The following is a 12,536-nucleotide window of genomic DNA, read 5'->3' on the forward strand; positions in this document are numbered from 1 at the left end:
TAATCGAGTACATCGAACAGGGTATGAGCTGCTCGCTATTCTTGTGGTTGGTTTTTGCTACCACAATTTTGCGAGCAGTTCTGGCTAAAAAAAAACCCAGTGACGTGGTCAATGACGCTGCTGTTTTAATTATGCACACCCATAAAACGCCCGTTTTAACCTTTAAGCACGCCTGCGATCGGATCTCCACTCCCCGTTTTCAAGCACCTTCCCCTGTTACCACCCACATATGCCTCATCCTGTCACTCAAATTATCAGGCATTCGCTATTTTGCGAGCACATGAATTTCGGCCGCACTGACTGGTTCGCGCATGCGTATTACAATCCGTACGCATGCGCAGTTGGCCAAACATCGCTTGGAGCGAACGAGCAGCCACTTGCGTCCGGCTCTGAATCAGGCCCTAAGTTCTATCTACAATTGCCATTTCTCATTTTGCTTTGCACATATTGGTTTTACCTTTTAAATTACCACTGCTTTAAATCTACAGGCTAAATCGCCGCCAGCGCATGAGTTCTTGCCACTTGCAGGCAATTACATATGGGCCACAGAATCAGACATATACACAAGAATATCTACACAGGTACGGGCAGGGGCGGATTGGGGCACCGGGACAGCGGGTAAGTTCCCACTGGGCCGGCCCCTTTCCCCCTCTGCTGGGCCGGCCCATCCTGCCTACCAGGCCGGCCCACCCGCCCAGGCTCATTTATCTATCTGCCTGAGTGGTTACCGCAGTTCCGGGATTTGCGTTCCACACTGTGGAACGCAAACCAGAAGTTCTCATCAGCTCCCGGCTAGCAGCCACATCCGGGTGCCGTTAGCCAGGAGCAGCAGCATAGGGCTAGCGCTGCTGCTCCTTTTTCTTCATAATGGCAGCATCCTGCACGCAGCGTCCTGCACCAAGGACCAGCGTGCTGACAAGCCGGGGTCAGCAGCTGACGGAAGCAGTGCCTCTCCCCTCTGGTGCTTGGCAGCGGCAGTGGACACTGTAAGGCAGCAGAGTCGAGCCAGCTGTACCCAGCATTTTGCCGCTTTATACTCACTGCCTCGGTACCTGCTAGTCAGACCAGGTATATACTGTAGCTGCTGGTCCCTGTTACTAGCACTGCTTTTGTGAGACTTCTGGGGGTTAATAACTTGCAGCAGTGCAGTCAATCTAAGCTGCAGGAAGCACCAATTCCCTATGGTAAACTGAAGTCCACTATAAACAAGGGAAGAGTATACAGTGTGCTTCTCTTGTTATAGTAGACAAATGTCTATTTCTACTAAGACTGTCCTTGGTCCTCTTTTGAGTAAAGCTAGTGTGCAGGTGGAGGCAAAGTGTTATACACTAAACACACTCCACCCCATGACATACTCCCCACCTTACCTCCCAGCCCCTAGACACAGTGTCCCTCAAAACCCAGAGACATACACTCAAACCCCCCACCTCCCGACTCTTATGTCCCCAGGGACATACACTCCCCACCCTACCTCCTGGCCACCTAACCACAAGCCCCCCCGACACAGAGACATACATTATACACCCTACCACCACCAGCCCCCTCCCTGGTCCCAGAGACATACACTGTCCGCTATATCTGCCCCCCTCCTGGGCTACTCTACACCTCAGCCCTGGGAACAAACACTACCGCTCTACCTCCCCTAACGTCCATAGGGACATACATTCCCCATTGTGTCCCTGTGCTAATGTGTGTTTTCTTCTTTCAATGTGTTTTAGATTTTTCCTGCGGGGGCCATTGTTATATTTTTTCCTGTCCATTGTGTTCTATTTTCTTTCTATTGAGGCTTATGCATTTTATTTTTTTCTTGTTGAGGCCAATGTGTTTTATTGTTTTTCTTGTGCTATGTTTCTCGTCTGTGCTTGCGTCTGAGTTGCTCCACGCATGCATTCCTAATGGTGTCCATACAGAGTTGCAGTACAAATTCAGATGTGCACAGCAAGAAGTAGATTAGAAATGGTTTACGTTCTCACAGGGGGTTGACTAATCAGACTGATGTAACGTAGTACGGGTGTGTTGCTGAAAGTGGTTGTGTACAGAGACACTGAATCGCTCATATTGGAGGACATACTCAGACGGATGATCTGCACCTAGCATAGGGCTGGTGAAAGTTTCAATGATGTGACTGATGGAGGCATCTAAAGACGCACAGAGCATGATCTGTAGACACTGAAAGTGGGCTGATGTACACCAGGGAAGGGATTGTAGCGGCATTAGTTTAAAGTTGCAGATGCCACTGTTGCAAATAACACAAGGAAGGTCGCAACTATGTCATACTCAGAAACAGAGACTGAGGACAGTCCTGCCCCCTTGACAGACCCCGCCCCCACTTGGGCTGCTTCCAGAAATTTCCCGGGCTGGTTTTCCATCCCAATCCGCCCCTGGGTACAGGACAGAGGAACAGACGTTTTTTACAAGAAGAGCAGGATAGAAGTTTAAAAACAGACCAGGATGTCACTACTTCAGAGGACTGAAAGTAACAAAAAGGACGCCAGAGGGGCTTCTGGGTCATAGACCTGGAAGTCCCTCATTCGCAAAGGATCACTCTTACCGACAGAGCAGTCCTTTGCGGTGTTCTTCATGCATACCTGCGTTGTTAATGCCAGCATGCATGCCAAGGGTGGCAGGATGCATCTCATCCCGAATGCCATGCGTCATGCATTCAGCCCCAAGTGAGAGAAAGAACTGCAGAGCAATATGAGAAAAGGAAAGCAATACAAAAACAGCTCTACAATCCAAACAGTCACAACTAAATCACAAAGAGCCTGACACATAATAGGGGGAGATGTACTAAGCCTTGGAGAGAGATAAAGTGGAGAAAGATAAAGTACCAACCAATCAGCTCCTAACTCTCCTCTTTCAAACCCAGCCTGTAACATGACAGTTAGGAGCTGAGTGGTTAGTATTTTATCTTCGTCCACTTTATCCCTCTCCAAGGTTTCAGTGCATCTCCCCCATAGTGTCGTATTTTAATAGGTGTTATCATTGCATTTAGCACCTGATTTAACGTTTGTGGACTGAACAAATAGACTATTTTTACCTATCTGCCGACGCTGTAGAAATGACCAAGAAAATATCACAGGTGCCATCTTCCCGGAGACCAGTGAATGCGCAGTAGACGGATGGGAAAGGGGGGGGGGGCAGAGCCGTAACTAGACTTTTTGGGGCCCTGTGCCAGAAAGAGCATTGGCGCCCCCCTCATTTTTCAAAGGGACATAATGCACCCAAAAAAGAGAAATGGCCTCATGGGTAAGGGCCAGGGAAGAGATAGGGGAGGCCAGGAGATGCTGGGGATGAAATAAGAGGAAGCTACAAGTGAGAATGATAATAAACAGACATTTGACAGGCCCAAACAGCGCCCCCTGACCTGTGGTGCCCTGTGCCATGGCACCAGCCGTACTACCCTAGCTACGGCCCTGGGGAGGGGGGGGGGGGCAAATGCCCCTGGTTACATTTACATTTGGAGTTCAAGTAACACATTGCACATACGTGTATTGGAAAATGTAACAATTTGTGTGATAAACTTTCAATATTCAGCCAATTACCTGGATTCCTGCCCGGCTGCAGATGGTACACTGACCAGGTAATCCTTCGCCCGATTTTTCTTTAGTAATGACTGCATCATTCTCATGGAGAACAATGGAGCCTTCATTGTGGACAAAAAGCAAAATTTATATTAGTTTTCAATATACAATAATAATAACCAAAGAATACTATAGCCACATATGATCATTCACAAATAGCAACTATTGTATGTATGAAATAATAAGCTAAGAACACAGTTTTTACTTTCATTGGCTGAGACTGCAGGGAGAGTCACTTAGAGCCTCAGTTATCAATGAGCTTTATCATTCACAATGAGTGATAAAACTCGTGGTGATGATAAATGGTGCTCCGGCCAATCAGCTCCCAACTGTCATTTTTCAAACAGATAGCAGTTGGGGGCTGATTGGCTGGAACACCATTGTCATACGTAGTGAGTTTTATCATTCGTTGCATATGATAAAACTCGTTGATAAATGAGGCCCAAAATATGGTGACTGGTAACAGAGAGCCTGATTCAGCAAGGAACGCTGTTGCACAAACGCACACAATCGGCCGATTAATTTGCACTGCACATGCGTATGCATCGCAGTTTGGGAGCCAGACGCTGCGGTCAGAACTGCGTACACAGTGGCTATGCAGACTCCTTAGAAAGTGATTGATTGACAGGCAGTGCCATTTGTGGCTGGTAAAGGGGGGGTGGTCGGGCAAACGTAGGCGCGCCAGTGCATCTCAACGCCATTGCATGGGAGTGCATAAATTATCCACTGCGCTACCAGACGCAGCCTGAGGACTCATAGCGTGCGCAGAAGTAAGCAATTTCTCACTGAGGTCTGGGCTTCCTTAACTGTGCGAATGGGTCCTATGTTACTCGATGTTACCGATTGTTTCGCTATTTTGCCGTAGTATACGGATGTGAGTTTGGGGAAGTGGGCATCCTTAGGTCAGGCTGCCTATGCAATGTGAATGCAGACATTTAAATAGCACCGCTGATATTAGCAACTGCGGTGCGTGTGTATATGCAGAATTGCATTCCTTGCTGAATCAGGCCCCGAGTATAATACATTGTTCTCAGCTGCACAGAAAGTGCAAATATGATGTTAAACATCCCAAGTTCTGTAATAGTCTGGGAACTTTTCCGCATGTATTTGAGAATCCTAATGAGTCATCTTCCAGTGTATACCGTATGAACTTGAACTGTTTGAAATGCAACGATCCTTACTAACAGATGATGGGCAGGATTATCAATGCTAAAAATGCTGCTGTCCATCCTGTAAAAATGCACTTTTTCGGAGATTTGACCACATTTTCCAAATGCACAGCTTTCCAGAGCTTGGACCCGATAGGCAATGGCATTTTTAGACGGCATTGCCTAATAGAAGCCTATGGGGTTCTTTTCAGAGCTTTCCCAGAGAAGGATCCAATAGGATCTCTCCCAGGGTCCCCCACGGCATGTGCTGGCTGACGATGTGCATATAGGGACTCCCGGGTCATAAACCTGGAAGTCCGCACACCGCAAAGGACAGCTCTTATCGGGAAAGCTGTCCCTTGCTTAAATCTTCATGCATACGACATTACATGCGATCATTGGCAGGTTACATTGTATCCAAAATGCAATGCTTGAAGCATCCCGCCCACTATCTGTTTACTAAATTATTATAGTAAAATATGCAATGTGTTAAAAGCGTATTACCCCGCTTCTGTACCATTCCTCCCCCCCTTTTTTTTTTTTTCTGTATCTCTGAATATAAACCAATAAAGATTAATGAATCATAAGATATATTTTCTTATAGTATGAATTTGTGTTTTGGATATAGCTACAGGTTGAGTCTCCCATATTCAAATATTCCGAAATACGGAATATTCCGAATTACGGAATAATTTTGGCATGACTGAGATAATAAAACCTTTGATTTTTGATGGTTCAATGTACACAAACTTTGTCTAAGGCACAAATTATTAAAAATATGGTCTAAAATTACCTTCAGGCTGTGTGTATAGGGTGTAAATGAAACATAAATTTATTTCATGTATGTACACAAACTTTGCTTGAGCCACAAAATTATTGAAAATATTGTATAAAATGAGCTGCAGGCTATGTGTATAAGTTGCATATAACACATATATGCATTCTGTGTGTATATTGGGGTCCCATTCCCAAGATATTTCATTATGATATGCAATTATTCCAAAATACGGAATATTCCGTTATCCAAAATACCCCTGGTCCCAAGCATTTTGGATATGGGAGACTCAACCTGTACTCCCTTTTTTTTAATAATGGTGATCAATGATTATTGTGATTCAAAGGGACACTGTAAAGGAATAAAATGCACGTAAAAACTAACTTATATTAAATAGACCAGTAACACAAACAATGGGCCGGATTCAGAGCCGGACGCAATTATCGCTTGCTCGTCCAGAAAATAGGGGTGGCTATTCAAATGAACCGTTCGCTGTTTGCGGTCTGTTCACGCCTCTAGGTCTGAACGAGCGTACAAAACTTGCGGTCGTTTTTTGGGAAACTATGCCCCCTGGCCGCTCGCATCCTACGTCATGTCCGCTATTTATTAGATTAATCGAGTACATCGACCAGCGTATGAACTGCTCGCTATTCTTGTGGTTGGTTTTTGCTACCACAATTTTGCGAGCAGTTCTGGCTATAAAATAACCCAGTGACGTGGTCAATGACGCTGCTGTTTTAAATATGCACACCCATAAAACGCCCGTTTTGACCTTTAAGCACGCCTGCGATCGGATCTCCACTCCCCGTTTTCAAGCACCTTCCCGTTACCACCCACATACGCCTCTTTCTGTCACTCAAATTAGCAGGCATTCGCTATTTTGCGAGCACATGAATTTCGGCTGCACTGACTGGTTCACGCATGCGTATAACGATCCGTACGCATGCGCAGTTGGGCAAACATCGCTCAGAGCGAACGAGCTGCCGCTTACGAGTGGCTCTGAATCAGGCCCAATATTCAATGTTGATGTTTTACTCTCTTTCAATAACATAGAATTGATTTGTGTATAACTGTACTGAGTTTCTAAAGTCAGGGCCGGCTCCAGGCACGTTCTGTCAGTGGGGACGCACAGGGGTGCCGGGTCAGGCTTGAGAAAATCCCCACCCTCCACTCACCTGCTGCAGATATTATTTTATGGCCACGGGCAGGGCTGCCGACAGCTGCGCCGGGCCACATCCCCTTAAAAAAAAAAAAACACAAATAAAAAGATAATTTTTTCAGCACCGCAAAGGGGCGCTGTGCGCTGGGGAGGGGAACACTGTGTGCCCCTCAGCCCGGCGCACACCCAAGGGGGGCGTGATCAGTGTGATCGTTCCCCCCATCAGCATAGGAGACTGCTCCAGCTGCTTCTTTAGCAGCCACGAGCAGTTTCCCAGTGCAGCGTGTGCTGGGCTGCTGTGACGAGCAGGGCCGGATTAAGGGGGGGCGACAGGGGCGGTCGTCCCTGGGCCCCCACACACAGAGGGGACCCCACTAGCAGCGGTGCGCTGTCTGCACCCGCTGCTAGTGTCCCCGTAGCTTAGTGTAGTGTAGACCGTGCAGTGAGCACGGCTACACTACACAGTTACAAACACACAGCCGCCTCCGGCAGCTGTGTGTTTGTTACAGCAGCCGATGAGAGTCAGACAGACTCTCATTGCCTGCTGCGTCAACGGAGGGAGCCGTCTGGAGCTCACTCATGAGCTCCGCCTTCTGGCTCCCCCCGCAGCGTCTGATGATGGGAGAGACGTCATGACGCTGACGTCTCTCCCATAGTGCAGGAGAAGAGCCGCCGGTCGCATCAGGAGCGGGGATTCAGGTAAGTTGTGTCTTTTTTTGTGTGTGTGTGTGTAAGGGGCACTGCATTGGGGGATGGCCGCTTCATGTGGGCACTGCGTAGGCAAACGCAGGGGGGTTTCCGTCTGCCTGGAAACCCCCCTTCCCAGCCCACACCATGACCACAATAGAAATAGTAATATAATAGATTGTTACTAGTGCTGCATGTGCTTCTCAGTATCACAAATGAAATAATTAGCACCACCTGTGGATCTTTTAACATGTATCAGCCAGTAATAAATAACCTGTGCACCAAATAGAAGATCTGGAAAACATGCACTGTTAGAGATGCACTGCTAGAGAGCCCAATATATACATATACAGTATGTCCAGGGCAGTGCTAGGTTCTTCTGCTGCTCCTCTAGGCTCCCGGACTTGCTCCAATAGTCTGGAATGGTGCCCACATCTAAAATAAATACGTTCAGCTCAGGCAGGATGGCTTACTGGCGCATTAATAGCTTACTGGGATCACTGGTCCTGTATATGCTGGAATTAATACACACAATACACTTTGTATGACGCTTATTAAAGCTGGTTAATTCTGCCCTCTTCATTGACTGGTCACACTCACTCTATTTGGAATCCCCCCTCTGGAAATCCTGCGTTTGCCACTGCACTGGGTGGTGCTACTAGGGTTAATGCATAGGGGGGGGGGACTATTACTGGGGACACTGCATAGGGGGGGACTATTACAGGGGTCACTGTATAGGGGGGCCGCTTCATGTGGGCACTGGGGGGCGCTACTAGGATCAATGCATAAGGGGGGACTATTACTAGGGTACTGCATGGGGGGGGACTTCTGCTGGGAGCACTGTATAGGGGGGGGACTACTACTGGGGGCACTGTATAGGAGGGGACTACTACTGGGGGCACTGTGTAGGAGGGAACTACTACGGGGGGCAATGCATAGGGGGGGACTACTACTGGGGGCACTGCATAGGGGGGACTACTACTGGGGGCAATGCATAGTGGGGGACTACTACTGGGGGCAATGCATAGGGGGGAACTACTACTGGGGGCAATGCATAGGGGGAACTACCACTGGGGGCACTGTAGGGGGGGGACTACTACTGGGGGCACTATATAAGGGGTACTGCATAGGGGGGGACCACTAGTGGGTCTGGGGCCACTATAGAAGGGGCAGTACTGGGGGCACTGTATAGGAGGACCACTACTGGGGGCATTATATAAGGGGCATTACTACAGGGGGCACTGCATAGGGTGGAATACTACAGTGGGCACTGCATAGGGGGGACCATTACTGGGGGCACTTCTACTGGGGACATTGCATAAGGGGCACTACTACAGTGGGCATTGCAAGAGGGGCCTTACTACTGGGGACATTAAGGTGAATAAAAAGGAAAAATAAATGTTCCTAGGGTGACAAGAAACGGTAGTATATAGAGGCCCCCACAAGTTTGTTGCCCAGGGGCCCCCACAGACCTTAATCCGGCCCTGCGTAAGAGGGAGGGGGAGCAGTGCCGGGCCCCACCAGCAAGCCCAGGCCTGGGTAATTAGTACCCACTCCCCTTCCCTCTCGGTGACCCTGGTTACGGGGAGGGCGCAGGGAAGGAGCGCGCAGACAGGAAGCACGGGACGGTGCTGGGTGCAGAGACAGAGTCTAAAGTGACAACTAGTTCTCTCACTGTCACTTACTCTATTCCTTTTGATAGTTTTTACTATAATTAGCAAATTTTTATGCGTAGTGTAAAGAGAAACCCTAGGTACTAGGAATTTTTTTCTCTGTGACTAGTTCTCAAATATCACACAGACGTACAAGGCAACTTAGATAGCAAATGGAATGATCACCATGCTTCTGTGACGATCAGCAGAGGTAACATGAGACTGTGGGAGAGCTGCAACAACAAGAAAACTAGCTGCAGCTCCAACAGTAAAACAGTAATATTGAGACTTTTGGAGCACAAATATTATCCACCTATATAGCTATCAGCTATATGGTTACATAACATGGTTATATTTAAATTATAAATATATGAAACATTAAAATTTTATTTAAGTTTTCACATAACAGAGCTTGCAGTAACTTGTTTAGTTACCTTCTGGGCACCATACACTGTATTTAGGTTTCTAACAGCTATATAATTGTACAACCTTTACAAACATTACTTGTGTGTAGCCAGGGGCAGATACATGAGTCTATTTACTAAGCCTTGGATGGAGATAAAGTGAACGGAGATAAAGTACCAGCGAATCAGCTCCTAACTGCCATGTCACAGGCTGTGTTTGAAAAATGACAGTTAGTTGCTGGTTGGCTGGCACCTTATCTCTGTCCACTTTATCTCCATCAAAGGCTTAGTAAATAGCCCCCTAAGAGAGGAAGGGGCAGCCTCCATGCAGATCGCCCTCTCTTGACAGCGCATGTGTAGAGTACAGTGATCTTTGGGGACATTTTCCTGGTAAACACTCTACTATGCAAGGGCAGATCCCAGGGAAAATGGCACCTGTGCCATTTTCCAGGTGATTTCTGTGGTGCCAACGGACAGGTAAGTATTGTCCATGGGTGCATGGTGTGTGGTATGGGCTCACCTCTGCACCTATTTATACAATATAAAGACGCAGTCACGTTGTAAAAATCGACAGTCTAAATCAGGCCCAGTATGAGCTGCCCATTCTCCATGTTTGACTTTTGTTATGCAATGTCACCTTTACTGGGATGGTTCTCTCTGTGTTCTCTGCTACAACCCCCGGAGCAACATCCATCTTCACCCTATTCTTGCTGATATCACAGGGTACACTTTCATTTCTTGTAGTCTGGCTGGATGGGCTGGGACTAGTAGTACCACATGGCTTAGAATTTCCATGAACTGCAGCTTTCTCTTGCCTGAAAGATAATCATGACAGGGAATCAGGATCTCCAATGCTGAATTTATGTGTAGAAAATGAACGTGTTTCAGCCAAATCTCTCAGTATTATGAATCATATTAAGGGTATATACGTATTCCATGCAGACAACAGTAGTAAGTGCGCAGGGTAATAGGAGGAGCTGCTTCAGTTCATTGTAAAAAAAAAATGCTCACAAATTCAATGCACAACTCATACACATACATCACAGAGAGAGTAATTAATTACTAATAAAACTACAGGAAGGATGGAAAATTAAATTCCAGCAAGACGCAAATACAAATGTTACTCTTTTTTAAAGTACAGACAATTACGTATGTCAGATACCTTTCGCTATAAAATATAACTTGGAAATATGCTTTATTACTGGAGATCGATCACTAATTTCAATGTCAGAATCCACACAGAATTGTGTCTTTTTTTAAAAACATTTTTACGCCCATCATTTTTTTTTAAAATTATGCATCTAACTTTTCAAGAGTCCCAGAAAGAGAATAAGAGAGAGGGAGGTGTGGTATGGAGAAAGTAGGATGTCTACTCTCTTTGGGGGAGCTTCTAAAACAGACTAGCAATGGTGTTGCCCATAGCAACCAATCAGGACAGTAACAGGGCACAAATGCCCCCTGTGCCATCCCCTGACATCGTGCGCATTACATTATGGCTGTACTAAGCATCGCCTCCCACTGGGCTGGCTGAGGAAGGTGATGGGAGCTGGGTGCTGGTTGTGGAAGATGATGGAGGCTGGCTGAGGTTAATGATGGGGTCTGGCTAAGAAAGGTGATGGGGCTGGCTGAGGTAGGTGATGGGGGTTGGGGGGTTGGCTGAGCTAGGTGATGGTGGTTGGCTGAGGTAGGTGATGGGGGTTGGCTGACGTAGGTTATGGGGGTTGGCTGACGTAGGTTATGGGGGCTGGCTGACGTAGGTTATGGGGGCTGATGGGAGCTGGCTGAGGAAGCTGATGGGAGCTGGCTGAGGTAGGTGATGGGAGTTGGGGGGTTGGCTGAGCTAGGTGATGGTGGCTAAGAAAGGTGATGGGGCTGGCTGAGGTAGGTGATGGGGGTTGGGGGGTTGGCTGAGCTAGGTGATGGTGGTTGGCTGAGGTAGGTGATGGGGGTTGGCTGAGGAAGGTTATGGGGGCTGGCTGAGGAAGGTTATGGGGGCTGATGGGAGCTGGCTGAGGAAGCTGATGGGAGCTGGCTGAGGAAGCTGATGGCAGCTGGCTGAGGAAGCTGATGGGAGCTGGCTGAGGAAGCTGATGGGAGCTGGCTGAGGAAGCTGATGGGAGCTGGCTGAGGAAGCTGATGGGAGCTGGCTGAGGAAGCTGATGGGAGCTGGCTGAGGAAGCTGATGGGAGCTGGCTGAGGAAGCTGATGGGAGCTGGCTGAGGAAGCTGATGGGAGCTGGCTGAGGAAGGTGATGGGGGCTGACTGAGGAAGGTGATGGGGGCTGACTGAGGAAGGTGATGGGGGCTGACTGAGGAAGGTGATGGGGGCTGACTGAGGAAGGTGATGGGGGCTGACTGAGGAAGGTGATGGGGGCTGACTGAGGAAGGTGATGGGGGTGGGTGCTGGCTGAGAAGTTGATGTTGTGCGCGCTGGAGAACAATGTGTGAGGAGGAGCAACAAGAAGATCCAGGTAAGTGGTGCTGGGGGAGGAGTAACACAAACACAGGCTGTTGCTGCAGAGATATATGGGGGAGAGACACAGGCTGCTGCCATGATACATGAAGGGTGGGGGGGGGCACATACTGCTGCAGAGACACCTGGGGCCTCCCACTGGGCTGGCTGAGGAAGGTGATGGGAGCTGGGTGCTGGTTGAGGAAGATGATGGAGGCTGGCTGAGGTTGGTAATGGGGTCTGGCTAAGAGAGGTGATGGGGCTGGCTGAGGTAGGTGATGGGGGTTGGGGGCTGGCTGAGGTAGGTGATGGGGGTTGGCTGAGGTAGGTGATGGGGGCTGGCTGAGGAAGGTTATGGGGGCTGATGGGAGCTGGCTGAGGAAGGTGATGGGAGATGGCTGAGGAAGCTGATGGGAGCTGGCTGAGGAAGCTGATGGGGGCTGGCTGAGGAAGGTGATGGGGGCTGGCTGAGGAAGGTGATGGGGGCTGGCTGAGGAAGCTGATGGGGGCTGGCTGAGGAAGCTGATGGGGGCTGGCTGAGGAAGCTGATGGGGGCTGGCTGAGGAATTGATGTCGTGCGCGCTGGAGAACAGTGTGTGAGGAGGAGCAACGAGAAGATCCAGGTCAGTGGTGCTGGGGGAGGGGTAACACAAACACAGGCTGTTGCTGTCGAGAT

The 12,536-nt window shown here is 48.5% G+C and overlaps 1 protein-coding gene across 1 annotated transcript in view; it reads right to left on the reverse strand.

The window, feature by feature from the left end:
• Positions 1 to 12,536, reverse strand: part of LOC148478405 (uncharacterized) — a 34,269-nt gene that overhangs the window by 4,325 nt on the left and 17,408 nt on the right. The window contains exons 8-9 of the mRNA XM_088455455.1: positions 10,047 to 10,224; positions 3,546 to 3,646 (exon numbers count right to left, since the gene is read on the reverse strand). Coding sequence (XP_088311581.1) covers positions 3,546 to 3,646; positions 10,047 to 10,224 — 279 coding nt within the window. The remainder of the gene's footprint in view (positions 1 to 3,545; positions 3,647 to 10,046; positions 10,225 to 12,536) is intronic.

This window comes from Taudactylus pleione, unplaced genomic scaffold (assembly GCF_031769625.1).
Source record: "Taudactylus pleione unplaced genomic scaffold, aTauple2 ptg000656l, whole genome shotgun sequence".
NCBI lineage: Eukaryota > Metazoa > Chordata > Amphibia > Anura > Myobatrachidae > Taudactylus > Taudactylus pleione.